Genomic DNA, 20,643 nt, shown 5'->3' on the forward strand with positions numbered 1-20,643 from the left:
TTGTGAAAAGTGTGTAGCTTCTTATAAGTTACTATCGTTCACATTACATATTTATGCTTTGCAGTGATAGTAAAATTATGATCACAAAGTGATTTCAAACAAGTCGACCGACGTCGACTAGACTATTGACTACTCCTAGTTACCTTTAGGAGATCCCTTGATCTTCTGATGAGAAATGTAATATGTCATAGTAACATAATATATCTGTCCCTCTCATTTTTTATATTTTTTTTCATTGTTCGACATGCATATTAAGACACATATAAAACATAGTTTCATAACTTTTGTTTTTCAAAATTTTCTTTTTTTTATAAAAGTTTAGATATTAAATTTTTATTCAAAAAAAAATTCAAAATAATTTATCAAACTATATTTTATGAGAGGATTATAATGCGTGCCGAGCCCCCATCCCCCAATGTAAACATTAAGGGGGACGGAGGGAGTACCAAATTTCGTCCAAAATTTTCGATATAATAGATCATGATTGATTTTAATTAAACGTTTTGAGGCAAGGTGACTGAGTGTAAGTGACCAATCAAATACTCCTACCCTCTCAGTCCCAAATTATGTGACCTTATTTGACTAGCACAGTATTTAAGAAATTTTAATTTGACTTAATGATAGTCAAGTAAATGAGATACTGGATATTAAAGTAAGTGTTTATACAGAAGCATTATTTTGAAAATTCCTGATTTAATTTTTGATTAATCCATAATATATTTATCAATCTATTAATTATATTCTAATTTTATTAAAATTTTTATTTAATTATTTTTTTTGATAAATTTTAAATCGATAAATCTGATCAGCTGAATTCTCGTTCCCGCAGCAATGCCCGGGGTACTCCAAGATCCAACACGTTTGATATAAAATGCAAATTACGTGAATTAGGCTTCATCTCGCGAAGATATTAATACACAGCACGTGAACTATCTCCCCTTCCCATGCCTCGAGATCGTACAAAAACCTGCCACGTGTACACTTCACTCATGATAAAGCCTTCACTTTCCTCCCCACGTATTTCCCGTTAATTATTTCTCACCATTTCAACACACACAGTAGCTTAAACAAGGTAATTAATTCACTAATTCAGCTTCATTAATTACATCTCATTTCAATTTTTATCTGCTAATTACGTGTTAATCAATTCTCATTAGTTTTGAATTTGTGCTTTGCTTTTGTTTTGTGTAGAGAATTTGAATTTGAATTTGAATTTGAAGTTGAAGTTGAAGCGTTGATTGTGATTATATATAATGAGCAATAGTATTGGATCGAATTTTGTTCACCAGAGATTACTTGAGCATCAGACTAGAATTGATACTTGTGTTTCTGGAGGGAATTATACTTTGTTTCGAGTTCAAGATAGTTTTCGAATACGAAAACTGCCTTTAACTGCCACATTTCGGGTGAATGTGGCGAGGAAGAGGTTGTCGATGAGTTCGAATCGCGGAGGGGGAGTTATGACAAGAGCTGTTTTGGCCACGGATTCGCCTTCGGAGGTACATTCTCCGTGATTGTTGAATTAATTATGTGTTTTTGAGTGTAGTTTTGTGGTTTTGTCTGTTGGAAGTAGTAGATATTGACTGGAATTGAATAATTAGTTTGAAATGGAAGGAGCTGTAGTGTTTTAGAAATGCGGCTTTTGTCATCAGAGTATGAGGCAGGATTCCTGCTTGTAATGTTAATATAGGGAGCTAAGATTCGGGAACTTGATACCACTGTTGTAAACAATTGGAACTTATCGGTGAGCTACCGGATAATCGGGGATTAATCGGGGATTAATCGGGACATTAATCGGATATATGAAAATAATATTAATAATATATAATTTACTAAACCTAATATATTAATTTTAGAAATATATGTTGTGATTAGTCGGATTTAAATAATCAAATTGGCAGAGAACCTTCTAGTGATTAATCGGACGACTCGGCGATTTTTAGAAACATGCTTGATATTCTTGTTAACGAGTTGTAAGGATTGAAATCTGTTTCTTTCTTTCTTTTTTTTTTTGGTAAAAATGATCAATTTCAGTTCAGATATGCACGGGGATGATCAAAATATATAATCATGTAGCTCCGGTATATGGATAGGATTACATAGTAGCGATTATGCCATTCTGTTTCTGTGCACATTTTTCTGCGACATTATCCTAAAGTTTCTTGTTTTTATTTTTAACTGAAGTTCATTGATATGAACCTTTTATTTCCAACTGTATTGAAGATTCGAGCGAATTCTATCTGCATATCAGTTCTTGTTTTAAGTGTTGGTATAATTTGGGAAGTGCTAATTAGACACCTTTTTTTCTTTGTGTCAATTACAGCTTGCAGAAAAATTCAATCTCGAAGGAAATACTGAATTGCAGGTATTGCAAATATTTTGCGAAGTATTGTTGTCTTTCCTTTCACTCGGAGCTGATAGCAGAGATGTCATACAATTTTTCAGGTTAATGTTAGGTCGCCTGGTCCAGGTTGTTTGTCACAGATAGAACTTCAGGTCACCAATAGTAGTGATAATCTAGTTTTTCACTGGGGTGGTATACAAGATAAGAATGGGTAAGTTAGATTCTAATTTAGGTTCCCGTTTAAATTAATTTTATATGTATACCATCTTTGATGCTTACCGTTCACTTTTTGTATATTAGGAAGTGGGTGCTTCCTTCTCGCCATCCAGATGGAACTAAAGTATATAAGAAAAGAGCTCTTAGAACTCCTTTTGTGAAAGTATGTTCTTAAGTTAGCTGTGCATTCAATTCTTCTCATCAGTTCTTCCACATAGCAAAATACAACTTTGGAAATGTTAAAAAGCCTGTATCATGCTGGAAAGTGGAAACTAAGATGTTAATATATTTACTATTATGCATTCATTGGTTCTCTGTAGTCTGGCTCCAATTCCTTTCTGAGACTAGAGATTGATGATCCAGCAATACAAGCTATAGAATTCCTCATATTTGACGAAGCGCAGAATAAGTGGTACGCATCAGTTATATTATTTCTAATAATTTTTAGCATCCACAGAGAAGACCTCATCCTGTACTTGTGGGCAGGTTCAAACATAAAGGAGATAACTTTCATATAAAACTGCCATCAGATGAGAAGCTGAGTCCGAATGTTTCAGTTCCTGAAGATCTTGTACAAATCCAAGCATATTTGAGATGGGAGAGGAATGGTAAACAAATGTATACCCCCGAGCAAGAGAAGGTAGAAATTGCTGCTCCTTTCTTATGATATCTTTATAGGCGATGTGTTTGAACTATTAGACTGCTTATATTTGTGCATACCTTATTTTGGCACCAACTACATTTGTTAATGAACTCCAATAAGAAAAAATATTACCGGGAGGCAAGGTCGTAATATGAAGTCAATTTGAAATCTGAGCTGAGCAGTCCTAGTCTTGATGTAAAGCTGGAAATTTGGGACTTGCAATGCCAAGAGTTTAAAGTTTTTATTCTTGTTAGAATGTGTTAGCTTTCATTCAGGCAGAATAAAATATCAAGCAAAAATTGACATTTACCATCTGACATCACATAGAAGCTGCTATGCTAATAATTTGACGTGTTTACTTATTTTATATTTGATATAAAATTAGTTAATTAAGCAATTAGTATCTACTATATTAGGAGGAATATGAGGCAGCTCGTACTGAGTTATTGGTGGAAGTTAGTAGAGGTACTCCCATACAAGACATTCGAGCAAGGCTAACAAATAAAAGTAATGTGAACGAAAGTAAGGGTCCACTTCTTTCTGAAAAGATAAGCCAAGTGCCTGATGATCTTGTGCAAACACAAGCATATATACGCTGGGAGAAAGCTGGAAAGCCTAACTTCTCCCCAGATCAGCAACTTGTAAATTTTAATTATTGTACTTGAGTATACTTGTTATGACACTCTTGTACATTGCACGTTTTGTTTAATAATAATGACTCGATACTCTTCGATGAGGTTATTTTTTTACTGAATTTGATTAGTGTGGTGTTGTATGAGCAGAAAGAATTTGAAGAGGCCAGGAAAGAATTACAAACTGAGCTAGAGAAGGGCATATCTATTGAAGCTATACGGAAAAAGATCACCAAGGGAGAGATAAAAACCAATGTTTCAAAGATTCCAGATACAAAGAGATACAATGCTGTTGGAAGGATCCAACGCAAGAAGAGGGATTTAATGCAGCTCCTCAACAAGTATACTCCAGGGACTATAAAGGAAACAATTCCAGCCAAACCACCAACTTTATCATCAATGGACCTTTTTGCTAAGGCGAAGGAAGAACAAAGTGGCGGTCCTGCTCTCAGGAAAAATGTTTACAAGCTTGCTAATAAGGAGCTTTTAGTAAGATATTATTGTTTTCATGTTCCTTCTGAGGATATCTAGTCTTGAGTGTTAGATTAATGTCGGGTCTTATTTCCACTTAAAGGTACTTGTAACAAAGCCTTCTGGTAAGACGAGAATTGACATCGCTACGGACTTCAAAGATCCGCTTACCCTTCATTGGGCTCTATCAGAAAACCCTGGAGAGTGGCTGGTATATACACCATAGACATGTCGTCTGCATAATATTAAGTCCTTTTGTGAGCAACTCATAGATATTTATGAATGTTTTACAGGCACCTCCTCCGAGCACATTGCCTGCTGGTTCAGTATTGTTGGATAAGGCTGTTGAAACACAATTTTCGAGTGGCTCTGCTGATGATTTAAAATACCAGGTATTTTGCATACTATGTTTTAACCTATAAGCCTAGATGAATTATTGTAGTGGTGCATGTAATAGTATTAGTAGTCGTAGTAGTGGTAGTAAACTGTAACTAAATAGAACTGATAACTTTCATCTCAGGTCCAGTCTATACAGATAGAAGTAGAAGAAAATTTTGCTGGGATGCCATTTGTTCTTTTGTCTGGTGCTAACTGGATAAAGAATAATGGTTCGGACTTTTATGTCAACTTCAGTAGTGGGCCCAAGCTGATCCATAAGGTTGCCTCCATTTTGTCTTTTAATAAATACACTTAATATAGGTTATTAAGGCATTTGTATCTGTTCGAAAGCAATGTTCATTTGTATCTGACATTTTGAGCATATACATATTTTGTTCTAATTTTTATAAAATCACTCAAAGGATGTTGGTGATGGCAAGGGGACAGCAAAATCCTTGTTGGATAAAATAGCAGGATTAGAAAGTGAGGCACAGAAGTCATTTATGCACCGGTTAGTTCTCCTGTAAAGAACATGTCACTATGTCAGTTAATCTGCTTGTTTCAGTTGTGTAGTTTACTTCCAATATGTTAATATTTCTCATATTTATGAAGAGTTAGGTTTGTGAGAGGGGTTTTCATTAGTTTCTTATGCTGTTTTGAATAACTTGTAGTTTTCCCCTACTTCCCATTTATGCATCCTAACGAATGTTTCTTTCAGAATAATTCATCCAGTCTACATTGTTCACCCAAGTTTATAGAACATATGCAATTTAAACCTTAGGCAGAAGTTCGTGTTTAATTCTTTCAAATTGACCATATCGAGAAAAATCACGGAAAGCATGGTCATTGCACACTACATCTGTTAAGCAAGGATTTCAAAATATTGTTTAGTTGCTTTACTGACCAACTATTGTGTTAAATCACAACCTGCATCCATCTAAAACTGAATTAGTATATATGTGTAAGTGGTAATTAAGAACTACACATGAAACAATTTTTTTCGGAATAGATCCTTTTAATTTGGCAAAAGTATTAAACTGTACAGTTATGAGTATGTCGATTAGGATAGCTGTGTAATCTTTATCCTAGGTTGACAAAAAACTGTCTCACCAGAAAGCCACATGCTTGTTCTGTGGGTCAGTGAGAAAAGAATTTTTTTGCATTCCACAAAATTTTGATTGATAATTACATATGACCATGTTTTGCATATATGTAGGTCGACGGCGACTAAAGTTTGTCAATCCAGTTTTCATATAGAGAACTTCAGTCTTTCTGGTCATTTTAGAATAACTTATCAGTTTCCACCTTATAATTTCTGGTCACTACATATATATATATATATATATATATATATATATATATATATATATATATATATATTGGCCTCTATCTTACAGCATGCCATGGTCTTGTCAATAAATACGGCCACATGACAAACTTTTTAGATAATATATCCCACATTCCCACTAGACTGGCTCATAATCATGTTTTGAGAACTAGAAAAATTTATGCCTGCTATTACATGATCCCCATTTTTATCTGATGCACATCGAATGTAAAAATTGTACATTCTGTCAACTGTTGAAAAGTTCTTGTTCTTTTTCCGATTCAAAGGCAGGGCTTACCTTTTTAGAGATGCCTCAGGTTAGATCCCCTCATTTACCTAAGCCATTCTGGTCTTAATTGGGTCATTAAGCTTACACAGCAACCTACTTCATTCTCATTATAATAACTAATATTAATGTTAATGGTAATAAGTGATATGTTCATTTTCTTTTTTGGTGTTTTCTCCCCTTAATTTAATTAGTTTAAATTTAGATGTTCTTGAAAAAACTTTTAACTTTCTTGTTTATATTGATAGTAGCTAGTTGTATTTTCCAGATTCAATATAGCTGCAGATCTAGTCCAGGAGGCCAAAGATGCCGGTGAACTGGGTCTTGCCGGAATTCTTGTGTGGATGAGGTTTATGGCAACAAGGCAGTTGATATGGAATAAAAACTACAATGTAAAGCCACGGTATAGCTCTTAAAGATAACACCTAAATGCAATTACATTTGTACAGATTCCTTGGATCCCTACAGCTTCTTGTTCCTTATCTGAGGACTTAGTAACTGACTTGGCCTATATTAAGTTATAGTTAATCTTCTATCTGGGCATCTTAACTGCAAAAGTTGTAGCTTTAACATCATCCTAATATATTGCTTGAACAAGTGGCGAGCTTTTAAAGGCATCACCCTACTTACAAATTATATTGGTGATGCAATTTCAGTAATCATTCTAGATTGACAAAGCATCTATTATCTTTGATGGTGCAGGGAAATAAGTAAAGCTCAAGATAGGCTTACAGACTTGCTTCAGAATGTATATAAAAGTCATCCGGAGTACCGTGAACTCTTGCGTATGATTATGTCAACTGTTGGCCGAGGAGGTGAAGGGGACGTAGGACAGAGAATACGGGATGAAATTCTTGTTATTCAGGTTAAATAAATGTCAATCCCTTTCTTCCATTCTGGCACACTTTTCTTTCATGTCCTAAAGTCATATAATAGTAAAAGGGCATCTTCAACTACAGAGAAATAATGATTGCAAGGGAGGAATGATGGAGGAATGGCACCAGAAGCTGCATAATAATACTAGTCCCGATGATGTTGTGATCTGCCAGGTATAGAAGTTACATTCTGAGTAGATTTTAAGATTTACTTTCTTGAATTTTCCCGCGAACACTTCTTCTTTCTGCAGGCACTACTCGATTACATAAAATGTGACTTTGACATCGATGTTTATTGGAGAACATTAAACGATAATGGGATAACAAAAGAACGACTACTTAGTTATGACCGAGCCATCCACTCTGAACCAAATTTCCGGAGAGATCAGAAAGATGGTCTTTTACGTGATCTAGGAAGCTACATGAGGACATTAAAGGTTCCATTCCATAAACTTATTATGTAGTTATTCGATGTTGCCTGTCACATGAATATTTTCCTTGACTAGCTTTGTCAATGACCTGATCATGAAAAAAATGGAAATTTTGAACTGCTATCCTTGCAGAGTATTTTATTGATCCATGCATTTTTTTGTAGCAATTTAAATCATAATCGGGTAAATGACGTTCCATGTGAAAGTAACTCACCTTCTCATTTCCTTCTATTTTAACTGACTGGGATACTGTAACAGAGGACATAAATATCCAACATATATTATACTCCATATAGTTGGCTTACTATATAATCAACCTGTAGGCAGTTCATTCAGGAGCGGATCTCGAGTCCGCAATCTCAAATTGTATGGGCTACAAATCTGAGGTATATATATACATGAACTGTATCATCTTAAATTGCACACTTATTTGATGAGTAAACTATATAAGTTTGTTGAATGAATCTTTTTCAGGGACAGGGGTTCATGGTTGGGGTAGAAATAAACCCTGTATCAGGCTTGCCATCTGGTTTTCCGGTAGGTCTCTCTGCTTCCTGATTACAACCTAAAGCTAGTACTTCTTACATGTTGCGTAATTGTGTATGCTACTATACAGGACTTGCTTCAGTTCATTCTTGCACACGTGGAAGATAAAAATGTAGAACCCCTTCTAGAGGTAATTAGAAATTTTCATTAATACTTCTGTTATTGTCAGTTCTTGCAATTTGGATTTTCAATGTTTTTCATTTTAAATTTATAAAAATGTTGTAATTAAGGGGTTATTGGAGGTCCGCGAGGAGCTTAGGCCACTGCTCTCTAATCCGAATGACAGACTAAAAGATCTTCTTTTCTTGGACATTGCCCTTGATTCTACTGTAAGGACAGCCATTGAAAGAGGCTATGAGGAACTGAATGGTGCTAAGCCAGAGGTAATTATCAGTCTAGTCATTTCATTTTTCTAGAACTGTTACAATATTCCCAATCAATTATTTTACATGATGGCTTACTTCTACACCATCAGCTAAAATTTCTCAACAGTCGACTCGAAGATGATTATTACAAGAAATACTATTCTTACTACATGTTTCACCACAAATACTATTCTTACTACGAATTTCACAACAATTTTTTTTTACTAAAGGTAGACAGTTCACATAGGTTGATTAAAGTGTGAATTGGTGTTGGGGCCATAAAATGTGACAAATAAGGTGGCGCATAAACTGTCTAATATGTGTAGCATTATTTTATCATTTTAAGTTTTATTGATTTCTTCCCCTGCAGAAAGTTATGTACTTCATCACATTGCTTCTTGAAAATCTGGCGCTTTCATCAGATAATAATGAAGATCTTATATTCTGCTTAAAGGTAAGTGATTAGTTTTGATAAAGTGATTATCCTTCTTGTTATACTTTATAGGCAGACTGATTTGAAATGTTTTAAGTTTTTGTTGTTCAGGCCTTAGAAAGTACATCAACAGTTTGACAAATATTTGAATGTTTGATGCTACGTTTATATACATATGACGGCATGTCAATCTTTTGTCAAGTTGTAAAGTGTGTGTAATTGCTGATCATTGTTGTAAATAGATTATTATTTCATTGAAAAGGGTACCTCTCATTTTCTTAATTTTACGAAGAATACCAAAAGTGGTGCTAAGTCATGGCACTACGTTCAAATCATGACAAGTTTAGCTTTCCTTGTTATATGTAATTGATTTACATGGATAGTTGACCTCAATTATCCTGAATGAATTCCTAATTTAAATTTAATCAAAGCGTGGCATATATATCATAATCAAAATACTTCTTAAAACTGAATGCTCTATTGTATCGCCTTATCTTACACATGTGTATCTATGATCAGTTATTACTAGTGTTTTGCGGGGGAACAAACAGGTTAGGAAGAATTTATGTGTAGTTTGTTACTGATAGTTCTGTAATATGTAAATTGATGTTGCTTTCTTTTGAAGGGATGGAATCAAGCAATAAGCATGTTGAGCTCCGGAGATGATCACTGGGCATTATATGCGAAATCAGTCCTTGATAGAACCCGACTTGCTCTTACAAGCAAGGCTGAGTGGTATCATCGCCAATTACAACCATCTGCCGAGTACCTTGGAGCACAGCTTGGAGTCGATGAGTGGGCTGTATGTGATACTTAATCAATGATCTGGGAATTGCATATAACTGAGTTAGCAAAAAAACGAATTGCATGTAACTGTGTAGTAAATGTATGCAGGTGGACATATTCACTGAAGAAATCATCCGTGCTGGATCTGCTGCTTCATTATCTGTTCTTCTTAATCGACTTGATCCCACTCTTCGCGAAACTGCTAATCTAGGAAGGTTGTTAAGCTTGAACTTATTCTTGGAAATTAATGTTTTAGTAATAATTATTTGATGACTGACTCTTAATTCCCCAAATTGGCAACTCCTTTAGTTGGCAGGTTATTAGCCCAGTTGAAGCAGTTGGGTACGTAGTTGTAGTAGATGAGTTGCTTTCTGTTCAAAATAAAACTTATGAAAAGCCAACCATTCTGGTGGCAAAATCTGTAAGAGGAGAGGAGGAGATTCCTGATGGCACTGTCGCGGTTCTTACACCTGACATGCCAGATGTCCTGTCTCATGTTTCTGTTAGAGCAAGAAATAGCAAGGTGGATATTAGATACAAACTTTTACCCTATATTTTCGTAGTCCCTGGTATTTAAAGGCACAACATTCACTGCATATATCTATTTATCTAACTAGTTTAACATTGGCAGGTCTGCTTTGCAACATGCTTTGATCCTAATATTTTGTCTGACCTTCAATCAAAAGAAGGAAAAATTCTGCATCTCCGACCAACATCTGCAGATATAGTTTATAGGTAAACTGTAGACAGACATTTCTATACTAATATCTGATCTCTGATCATATGTGGAATTGGTGACTTGACATATAATTAATCGCAAATTTACTCTTGCATCTGTATATGAGAAAGTCAGAAAGCTCATTTTATCAAGTCCATCATAATTGTATCAGAAGTATAATCTTGCTTATGTTTAGTTATGTTTTTTTTGGGTTTGTTTCTTTAATCAGCGAGGCAAAGGATGTCGATATTACGGGTTCAAATAACTCGGAAGAAGTTGGTCCTTCAGGGTCTATTACACTGACCAAAAAGCAGTTTGGTGGCAGATATGCCATATCATCCGAGGAGTTTACAAGTGAATTAGTAAGGCTTGGAATGTTATGTTATTAAAGTTTTTAAGTGCACTGCTAGCACTAAGTCATGGAACTGCCTTTTGTTGTTGAATATTGCTTTAACATGAGTGACTCTTTTTTATTTTTTTAGGTTGGAGCTAAATCACGTAATATTGGATATCTAAAAGGAAAAGTGCCATCTTGGGTTGGTATTCCGACTTCAGTTGCCCTACCTTTTGGCGTGTTCGAGAAAGTACTTTCAGATGATATAAACAAGGTTTTTTCATCTAAAGCTTATATCTTTATGCATTGTTTGCCCAAGTACACCTTTCTTTTCTTCCGCAGATAACATAGTTACAAACATATTTCACCTCAGAGCATGTGTTTTTGTCCTTTAACCTGTTTTGGTCCTTTGACTAAGTTCCCTTTTATCTAATGCTGTTCAAATTAGCTAGTACGTACATAAATTTTCTGTTATTTCTACTTCGCATCAGCTATCCAACTCTTATATTTGTGTTGCATACATAATCTTCAGGAAGTAGCAGAAAAGGTGAAAGTATTGCAAAACAAGTTAGAAGAAGAAGAGCTAAGTGTTCTCCAGGAGATTCGGCAGACAGTTTTAGCACTTCAAGCACCACCACAATTGGTAAGCTTCCATTATATGGAGAGGTTCTGGGGGTGTTTATTTTATTTTTATTTTTTTCACTTTGGTCAAATTGAATTTACCTCGGGATTTAATGCACCTTATCAAGGAATAGTTTTTTAAGTCTCTGGTGGTGGTGCATATAGTTTTCTGGGTGCATTGTGTTTGTGCTTCTTTATTTCTTGATTCCCTACAACTAGCTAGTAGCCGGATGATTAATGTCATGCCACATCTGGATCGAAGATTGTTAAAAAATGATGCTCTTAGTAGTAATTAGTCTTGGGTTAGTTTAGACCTTATGGATAGCACTATTTCAGGTACAAGAACTAAAATCTAAGATGCAAAGTTCTGGCATGCCTTGGCCTGGTGATGAAGGTGACCAGCGATGGGATCAAGCATGGATGGCTATCAAGAAGGTAATTTTTACATCGCTCTGGAAGTTCCACAGGACCTGCTGCTTGATGATACATTTTCTTCTTGATTTAAGCAATAAAACTAAATAGCTGCCTAGAGAACATTGCTCTTTTTTTGCTCATCACATATTTATCTGGTAAAAAATTTCTCTTCCCAGTCCATGAAATGAACATAGCTATAGTCTTGCACTGATCCATGGTGCATATTTGATTTCCCTATGGCTACTTTTTAAGCTACTTTTGTCTGGAAAAAGGAAAAAGAAATGATCTGAGGCTTCAACTGCAGTAAATTCAATGTACATGTGACAGTTTTTATAATTTATTCATGCTAGTGAACTTTTTTGTGTGTGTGTGATTGCGTAATCAGTTTCTCCTATTAACAAGTTCTGATATCACTAGCATACCATTTGTTTACATATCCAGGTTTGGGCATCAAAGTGGAATGAGAGAGCATACTTCAGCACAAAGAAAGTGAAGCTAGATCACAACTTTCTTTGTATGGCAGTCCTTGTTCAGGAAATAATAAATGCCGATTATGCATTCGTGATACACACTACAAATCCATCTTCAGGTGATCCATCAGAGATATACACAGAGGTAATCTTTTATTTACTTCTTTTGTGGTACCCTGAGCGACTCTTCGATTTTGCTATAAAAAGTAGTAAGTACAACTAGGAAAGTTATGCTTGTTTATCTTAAAAATACATCTTCAAGTTTATATGCCAACGTGCAATGCTAGAGAATTAAAATCTGAAATAGTTTCCCCAATTTATATGTCAAATTAAGTATATCCCATCCTTTCCTCCTGAAAGCCATTTTAAACTACAAATCATGACTGACTTGTAAAGGTTTGTATTGATTAATTGGATTAAGGAATAGTAGTTAGGTCTAGCCCTCTTCAGATAGCAGACTTTAATTTAATAATCAGATGCAAACCTTTTTTTCAATTTTCACAGGTGGTGAAAGGTCTTGGAGAAACTCTTGTTGGAGCCTATCCAGGTCGTGCATTGAGTTTTGTGTGCAAGAAAGATGACCTAAACTCTCCTAAGGTAAATTTGGAGCATTCTTATCTACCTCATGTATGTAGTCACTCTGAGTTTCTGCTGGACGTCAGCATACCGCCGTTGTATATTTTAATATTCTTAAGTTCTGTGTAAATTCACATCCCTCCTTACTATTTAAAATTTCAGGTATTAGGCTACCCTAGCAAACCCATTGGCCTTTTTATTAGACGCTCCATTATCTTTCGATCTGATTCCAATGGTGAAGATCTAGAAGGGTATGCTGGTGCTGGCCTTTATGACAGGTACATTTTCAGTAACTCATTGTTGTTGCATGCAACATTATTGACCAGCGCAACGACAAATCTGTTTCACTTTTGTATACCAGTCTTTCGTTTTGGCTGTTGTCAATGTTCCTGATGTCCTAGTATTCTTGTTCTATAGTTGACTAGTTTTCTTATTCGTTCGCACTTGATGACACACCTGATTATTCTCTTAATTCAATTTTTTTTTGTACTATGATTTTGTTTAAGTCACGTTCATATTTCTTTTAATGGATTTTTATTTGCTGGTCAAATTCCATCCTTTTTGCAGTTAATGGATTTTTATTAGCTGATTTAAATTCCATCCTTTTTGCAGTGTGCCAATGGATGAAGAAGACAAAGTAGTTGTTGATTACTCGTCTGACCCTCTATTAATTGACTCCAACTTCCAGAAATCCATACTGTCTAGCATTGCTCGTGCTGGAAGTGCAATTGAAGAGCTCTATGGATCTCCTCAGGACATTGAAGGAGTGGTGAAAGATGGAAAAATTTATGTTGTCCAGACAAGACCGCAGATGTAAGCAAATATCTGGTTTTAAGATCCAAATATATTTCCTGAGGCAAGAAATTGGAGATCGTCTCTACCAAACAAGTTTCTACGGACATTCTAATTCTTAAAGTTTCAAAAGCACGACTGGACAACAGGAATTGCAGTGCAGTCCAGGAAATACCTTAAAATGTTGATAGAGTAGCACAAGGTTTCCATACAAAGTACAAATAAAACGAGCTCAAAGAATAAAGAGCTCTACACTGTAACATTATGAACAAATTTAGTTTACATGTACAAACTTCTACAGATAGTTTAATTTGGTTACTGTGTTGTGTGCTAGAATTGTCTGTTGTATATGCAACTCCATGAAAGTTGAGAATTCATGTCAAAATATAGTCATACGCAGAGTAATATGCCTATTGATCATCATATTTTCCTTTTCACTGATATTCTAATACAGAGGACATCCTTCAGCTGAAACATTCATCCACACTTCATTGATACGGCCAGAAAGATGAAACGAAGCATTATACTGTGCAACAGCGTAAGCACTCTTATCTTCGAAAACCACAATATTTTTGCTCTTTGCACTGCTTGAGAGTTTGTCCAAGCTACTGATAAGGCCAAGTTTCTCTTTATCAATGTTTCCATCTTTTGCAAACCCTGAAAATCTCCTCACTGCAATACAGTGGCTTCTCCACATCTCGACCTGCAGATTCAGTTCAGGACTAGGCTGTGGCACAGCTCCTACTTGTCGCGATAAGTAGAACTTCACATAATGGATAGAACTGTTAACTGCAGTCTGGCTGATGCTTGTTAATATAGGAGCAGTTTTCTTCAGCTGCGACGAGTTTGCATTAGCCCCATGAATGTACTGGTACAGCCTGAGACCAGTTAGATGCAAAAACAGTTAGCTAAGTATATTTAATTTGAATTCTGAGTACAGATCATGATCTGAGTAGGGTTTATGAGAAGTAACCTGTGGAAGCCATCTTCGGTAGACTCTTCGAAGGAATTCGAAGCTTGAACAAGAGCAGAAATCCATATGGATTCATTGTAGAGTCTGATCTCTACATCTGGTGCAGATAGTACAACTATATATTGGGGTGACTCTATGCCATAACTTGGTAAATTATGATACAAAAGGAGGAGAAAACTCAGATAATAATGTAGTGCATGTGTGTCCATTTGATGATATTTCTTGAGTCTGGCTAAGCCTTTGCAGCAAAGCCTCCCTTATATAATATTTATCAACATCAGCATGTTATTTTTTTGATAGTTTGAGAAGCAAATTAGCATGCAGAATCTGCAGTTACCGTATCAAATCTACTGCTCCAAATTAATAAGAAAAAATATCTGATCATGGCAGGCAAGTGTAAAGCCGATTCCGCACACAGAATTCAATTGTTTTAACATGAAAAGATCAGACAAGACATTATTTTATATAGAGCCAGAATGATTATGCAGACTGGAGTGGGAAGTTTGCGAGAACTGTATATGAGTGAAATGCTCCCTCATAAAAATTCAAATTGAATTTGGGCTGAAACTAAACGAGCTGTGCTCGACTTATTTAAATCATCCAAATTAAGGTGGTGTTTGGCAACAATTAATAAGCCAGGGTTTATAAGTTATAAATACTTATTTGTACCGTTTGTGTAAAAAGTCGTGCTTAAGAAAAGCTAGGATTACTAGCTTTTTTTTAACGACTTCTATTTTTTTTCCCAAACAGTTTAATCACTTATAAGTCTTAACTTGCTTCTGACTTCTACTTCACTTTTTTATTTTAAGCAAAAAACACTTATTTTAAACTCAGCCAAACGACCCCTAAATATATTCAAGCTATTGTAGAGAACAGGGAAGTCAAGTTAAATTTCGAACCGAAATCAATTTACCTAATTTTGAACTTGATATTGAGGGGATGTATTCGATTGAGATTTTAATGAATTGTTTTTTATCAAGTTAAATTTTGAACTGAAATCAAATTTATCAAACTAAGGAATTACCAAATTTCGAACTTGACATAACTTGACGTATATAACGAACTCGAGTCTGACAGTCTCGGAATACGGTGAAAACCATTTCACCATGCGCAATACAAGAATGAAGAATGGGAATGCCAAATCACACAAAGTTTAGGATACGATAAGATAAAATAATACTATTTCATAGCACTATTCAGATATAATGGTCACTTAAATCGTTGATTCGCTGTCTTCCTAGGCAAATGGAAATTTTGGTGGAAAGTTGAATATAAACTACGGAGTATTTTCAAATCTTTGGTTATTTAAAAGCAAGTGGCAATACCTGCAAAAAAAGAACAAGTAGGAGAAACAATACTAAATTATTATTTTATTTCTCAACTTAAATCAATATTAGTTCTCAACTTACTCTTTTGTGCAGGTAAAAGATTCTATAACAATACTAAATTATTATTTTATTTGTTTGTGAGTAAAAATGAATGACAATATTGCAAAGGTTTGGAAAAACAATAATTATGATGAGAAAACACATTTCAAGAAATATACGGACTGGGCCTTATTCATGTGGATCCATCTTTTAGATGGAGGCTGGTCCACTGAAAATGAATATTGGGTCTCATACCCATTAGCCTAATTCTCCAAGTAAATCCACTAAAGATGATTTACTTGAACCACTTGGACTTGGACTCGTAGTCACTCTTGCCTTCGTTCAAAAAATGATAATCTCTTCTAAAACAATTTTATTTCATAATATAAGTACTTTCATTTCTCAAGATAATTATATAATTTATTTATAAAAAAATATTTTTAATATACATATTTTTATTAAACATGACTATTATTTTGATATAAATGGAGATATGGTTGGTACAATAATACTCTAGTAATGAGTATTGCTATAGGTAAATGAAAACACATACTGTACATTGCTAGTGCAAAACATACTAATGATACTAGGATATGTTCAATTAAAAAAAGACCCTGAATGTAAAAAGTCCTAAGATGAGATCATTTTTTTATGGAATGATGTTATAACACCCCCTTATATATATATAGAGGGATAGGATCAAATAAAAACTTTTTTAAGTTACAAACTTACAAACTTTTTTTTATTCTCCCATCATGTTAATCCTTAGTTATATAAAGTATCCATGTTGAAAATTCTTCAAAAAACATCACAATTTTTAAAAATAACGCATAAATAAATCGCGTTTTCAACACATTTATAACTGGGGTTCAACATCGGGTGTTGAACACTAATTATCATTGTGTTGAATATATCTAAAAAGATGTTTAAACTATACCTCTAGGGTTTGGGTAGGGTCTAGAAACATAAATATTAGTTATAAAACATGTTTACCTTAATTCTTACATTTCAAAATTGGTTTACGTACTTCTCCACCACTATTTTAATCGATGTTCAACAAAATATGTTAAAAAAATGTTGAACTCAAGTTATATATGTGTTGAACAAAAAAAGTTTGTAAGTTTGTAAGTTTGTACCAGAACTCTCCCATATATATATATATATATATATATATATATATATATATATATATATATATATATATATATATAAACTCACGAGCAAGTAATTCTCTACTAAATATATGCCATTAACATACATATGCATAAGTATGCAGGGATATGGACCCTTAAATTAAATATCTAATAACTAATAAGTGGGCAAGTGCATGCAAAAGTAGTTTATACATTGCATATTAGGAAATTCACCTAAGAAGGAAAAGGAGTTATGACATTTGTAATTTTTGCAGTTTTGATGTAGAACATAATCATAACATATGCTCAATTATCAGATTCTTACCAAAACATGGACAATTTACTAAAGATGGTTGGTGCATGGTCACCAACATCATCCAATTTAATATATGGATTTTGAGTGGTTATGTAAACAAGAATATGTAGCACCCATGCCTCTTGGACACAATCATCACTCTTCCATGGCTGGATGCCTTTAGTATCCTCTTTTATTGTCTTTTACACTCTCTCCTTTTGCCATTCACTTTGCTGGTACAAAGTTTAAATCGTACATATTATTAAAGTGAACCAACACACCAGGTGGAACTACATATATATAATGGTCGTAATATAGATTTGAAAAAAAGAACTGATCAATTAATATGATATCAAAACCCAAAAATCGTCAAATATAGTATGAGAACTCAAATATCGGTATCGTTAGATTCAAGTTCGACTCCCATTTTCAAAATGGTCAAGGATGGTGCAATTCTTTGTCATGATTCTAATTAGACCCGGCCAAACGGGCGGGCCGTGCCGGTTCGGGCCGGTTCAAACGGGTTTCGAACCGTCACCGGTGGAACCGTAACCGGCACGTCAAGATTGGCGGTCCGGTCCGGTCCGGGCCGGGCTGGTGTAGAAGGTAACCGGAACCGTGTTATACGGGTTTGGTGGGTTTGACGGGTTATGCAGTTCACGCGGTTCGGGCGGTTCGCGGTTCGAACGGTTCAGCGAGGCGGTCTCTGACAGGCGGCAGTGGTACAACAGAAAGCAGTGGACACTGGACATTTAGTTTAAAATTAAAAAAGAAAATATATAATATCGAGTGTATTAAAATATAAACTTTTTTATTTCGTTTTAAAATATAAAATTTTATGTTTTTCTAATATAATATGTATACTGCGGAAAGTATAGATATTATATTTTCTTAGCATATCCAAATATATTATGTAATCAAATTTTCCCCTTTTTTAATCAATTTAATTAAATGAAATTTAAATTAAATGAAATTTAAATTAAAAATGGATGATAAAACTGGTAAAGAAAAAGATAGATAAAACTTGGAAAGAAACCGTGAACCGCGGTTCCACGGTTCGGTCACGGTTCAGTCAAACCTTTAAAACTGTAAATCAATTTCACAGTTAAAGACATGTACGTGTGCCAAACAAAATAATCACAAAAATATAAAATTTGATGTTTTTCTTTTTTTCAACTTTTTTATTTCGTTTTAAAATATAAAATAAAATATATAATATGGTGTGTATATAAAAATAACTTACTTAATTTTATTTCATTTTAATTTTTGAATTTCTGTAATTTTCTTTACAAAATAATTTAGCTAATTTTGTTTCGGTTAAGTAAATTATTTATTAGTTTACAATTTATTGATAATTAATTACATAATAACAAAATAAAATAATTTTATCCCGGCACTCAGCATATTAAAGTTATAAAATTTTCATCAAAATAATTAAAAATATACAATTATAAATTAATAAAATAATTAAATTACACGGTTTACGGTTCGGTCCGGGCGGTTACAGATTCGACGGTTTTACGGTTTAAACGAGACGGTTTAAACGAATTCTAACGGTTTCGGGCCGGTTACGGTTCGGTTTTATATTTGATAATTCGTATTCGGCCCGTGTTGAGTAACGATTCGGTCGGTTTTGAACCGGACCGTATTTAGACGGTTCCGGGGCGGTTAAAAACACGGTTCGGGCCGTGCCGGTTCAATCGGTTCGGCCCGTTTGGCCGGCTCTAATTCTAATATGTATCTTCTTTTCATGCATGCAAGTGGAAGGATGGTTTTTCTTTTGGAAACCCTACACTCATATATAACTACTCGTTCTTATTCTAACCTACTCAGATGCTTTGAGATCATGCTATTCTACTAAAGAATCTCCAACTTTCTTCAGCTAGCTAGTATATGGGAGCATCTTTGATAATTGATCTATGTTCTGCTTCACATCACTCGTTTTGTCTTCTATTCACCATTCGTGCGCTTTGTTTACTTGGTTTTTGCCTTGGATAGCGTTATTTGTGTCGAGATATATGAATGTATCGTTTGCTATTGTTGTTGCCCAACAGCTTTTTGAATAACAGATTTTAGCTCTGAATCTGATTCTAGGAAAAACATGCCCTTTTATATTTTTGCGGAACCGTCATAGATTTAATTATCAAATCTCATCGAAAACATTATTTTTTACATTATAACTCAAAATATGCAAATATAAAAAAAATACCAAATAATTTCTCATTTCTACAATACCACTATTTTTTTACCAACATTTTTTCTGAGCACAACAATTTGGAAGAGCATCCCACCTAGCTCCAAAGTAAATTGTTACTCTCACACACTGCCATGCATAATGACTTAAATATCCTAAGAAAATGGCAAACAACAATTAAAAAACATTTGAATTCTTTTTCTTTTTTTTGACAAGGAAAGCATTTGAATTGAAAACCACCAAATTAAGTAGGGTTACTGATTACAATCTTTGTTGTGCCCTAAAAAGCTTGCTTTTGGTTGTTTCTTGTAGGGTTAATTAGTTTTAAAACAACTTTAAAGCAAAAGTGAGAAAATAATTTTACAAAATTATTTCAAGTGTCAAATCACAATCCTTCTTTTAGTTTAAAAAGCTTAAAAATTGGTCAACGGGAATCTCGTTAGACCACGTTTGGTCAAACTTAATTATGTACCTTATGTGTGCCGGCCGACAAAAGCTCCAAACTGATAACAATATTACTACTAAACATAAGGATATAAAATTTTGAATTTAATTGGTTGGATTTTATTTGAAATTTAGATTATTTAAAATATTACTCTCTCCGTCTCAAATTCAATGTAATTTTCAGTTTTCGAGAAGTTAAATTAACAAATATTTGATTAAATTTAAAAAATATTTATTTGATTTACTTTTTTAGAAATATATATATATATATATATATATATATATATATATATATATATATATATATATATATATAAAACAGACTAAATGCATTTTTTATGATTTAATTTTTATGATTTTTTTAATTATATCTAAATTTCACTAAAAAACCTGCCGTTTGCATGGGTTTAAGCCATTTTCGACTTTAAGCTGAAAATCATCAGTTTGTGTAATAAGTCAGAAGTCGGTTTAAAGTTACAAATACGCCGGAAACTGACTTAAACATAAGCTAGTTTCGTATTTTTCCCTGTTGATTAATTTTTTTACACTTTTTTTTATAAAAATTACTCATACGACATA

General features: G+C 34.1%; 2 protein-coding genes across 3 annotated transcripts; one reads left to right on the forward strand and one right to left on the reverse strand.

The window, feature by feature from the left end:
- Positions 1 to 896: 896 nt before the first annotated feature.
- Positions 897 to 14,081, forward strand: LOC108202487 (alpha-glucan water dikinase, chloroplastic). 2 transcript variants are annotated; one of them, XM_017370896.2, is made up of 34 exons: positions 932 to 1,072; positions 1,192 to 1,499; positions 2,324 to 2,365; positions 2,446 to 2,555; positions 2,645 to 2,723; positions 2,881 to 2,972; positions 3,047 to 3,200; positions 3,620 to 3,844; positions 3,986 to 4,324; positions 4,410 to 4,517; positions 4,600 to 4,698; positions 4,827 to 4,964; positions 5,107 to 5,195; positions 6,566 to 6,700; positions 7,000 to 7,162; positions 7,257 to 7,346; positions 7,424 to 7,609; positions 7,927 to 7,989; positions 8,078 to 8,140; positions 8,220 to 8,279; positions 8,380 to 8,532; positions 8,885 to 8,968; positions 9,573 to 9,749; positions 9,842 to 9,948; positions 10,043 to 10,256; positions 10,365 to 10,468; positions 10,681 to 10,813; positions 10,934 to 11,059; positions 11,318 to 11,428; positions 11,743 to 11,841; positions 12,262 to 12,435; positions 12,795 to 12,887; positions 13,029 to 13,144; positions 13,479 to 14,081. In XM_017370896.2, exons 2-34 carry the CDS (start codon positions 1,254 to 1,256, stop codon positions 13,681 to 13,683), a joined length of 4,377 nt encoding a protein of 1,458 aa, XP_017226385.1. In that variant the 5' UTR covers positions 932 to 1,072; positions 1,192 to 1,253; the 3' UTR covers positions 13,684 to 14,081. The 2 variants fall into 2 exon arrangements, with proteins under 2 accessions (XP_017226386.1, XP_017226385.1); XM_017370897.2 differs by lacking the exon at positions 3,620 to 3,844 and having other exon boundaries at positions 897 to 1,072.
- Positions 13,969 to 14,956, reverse strand: LOC108202489 (uncharacterized). Its single transcript, XM_017370899.2, has 2 exons — positions 14,632 to 14,956; positions 13,969 to 14,536 (listed from the first exon to the last, which is right to left on the reverse strand). The coding sequence occupies exons 1-2, from the start codon at positions 14,838 to 14,840 to the stop codon at positions 14,104 to 14,106; spliced, it is 642 nt and encodes a 213-aa protein (XP_017226388.1). The 5' UTR covers positions 14,841 to 14,956; the 3' UTR covers positions 13,969 to 14,103.
- Positions 14,957 to 20,643: the final 5,687 nt, after the last annotated feature.

Source organism: Daucus carota, chromosome 9, assembly GCF_001625215.2.
Source record: "Daucus carota subsp. sativus chromosome 9, DH1 v3.0, whole genome shotgun sequence".
Taxonomy (NCBI): domain Eukaryota; kingdom Viridiplantae; phylum Streptophyta; class Magnoliopsida; order Apiales; family Apiaceae; genus Daucus; species Daucus carota.

What these genes read in the sequence shown, in the direction of transcription:
- LOC108202489 (XM_017370899.2), bottom strand. Translation starts at nt 14,840, where the DNA reads ATGGACACACATGCACTACATTATTATCTGAGTTTTCTCCTCCTTTTG. An exon ending in ACCGAAGATGGCTTCCACAG is followed by an intron (nt 14,537 to 14,631) that starts GTTACTTCTCAT and finishes AACTGGTCTCAG; the next exon opens with GCTGTACCAGTACATTCATG.
- LOC108202487 (XM_017370896.2), top strand. Translation starts at nt 1,254, where the DNA reads ATGAGCAATAGTATTGGATCGAATTTTGTTCACCAGAGATTACTTGAG. An exon ending in GACGAAGCGCAGAATAAGTG is followed by an intron (nt 2,973 to 3,046) that starts GTACGCATCAGT and finishes ACTTGTGGGCAG; the next exon opens with GTTCAAACATAAAGGAGATA. An exon ending in AAAACCCTGGAGAGTGGCTG is followed by an intron (nt 4,518 to 4,599) that starts GTATATACACCA and finishes AATGTTTTACAG; the next exon opens with GCACCTCCTCCGAGCACATT.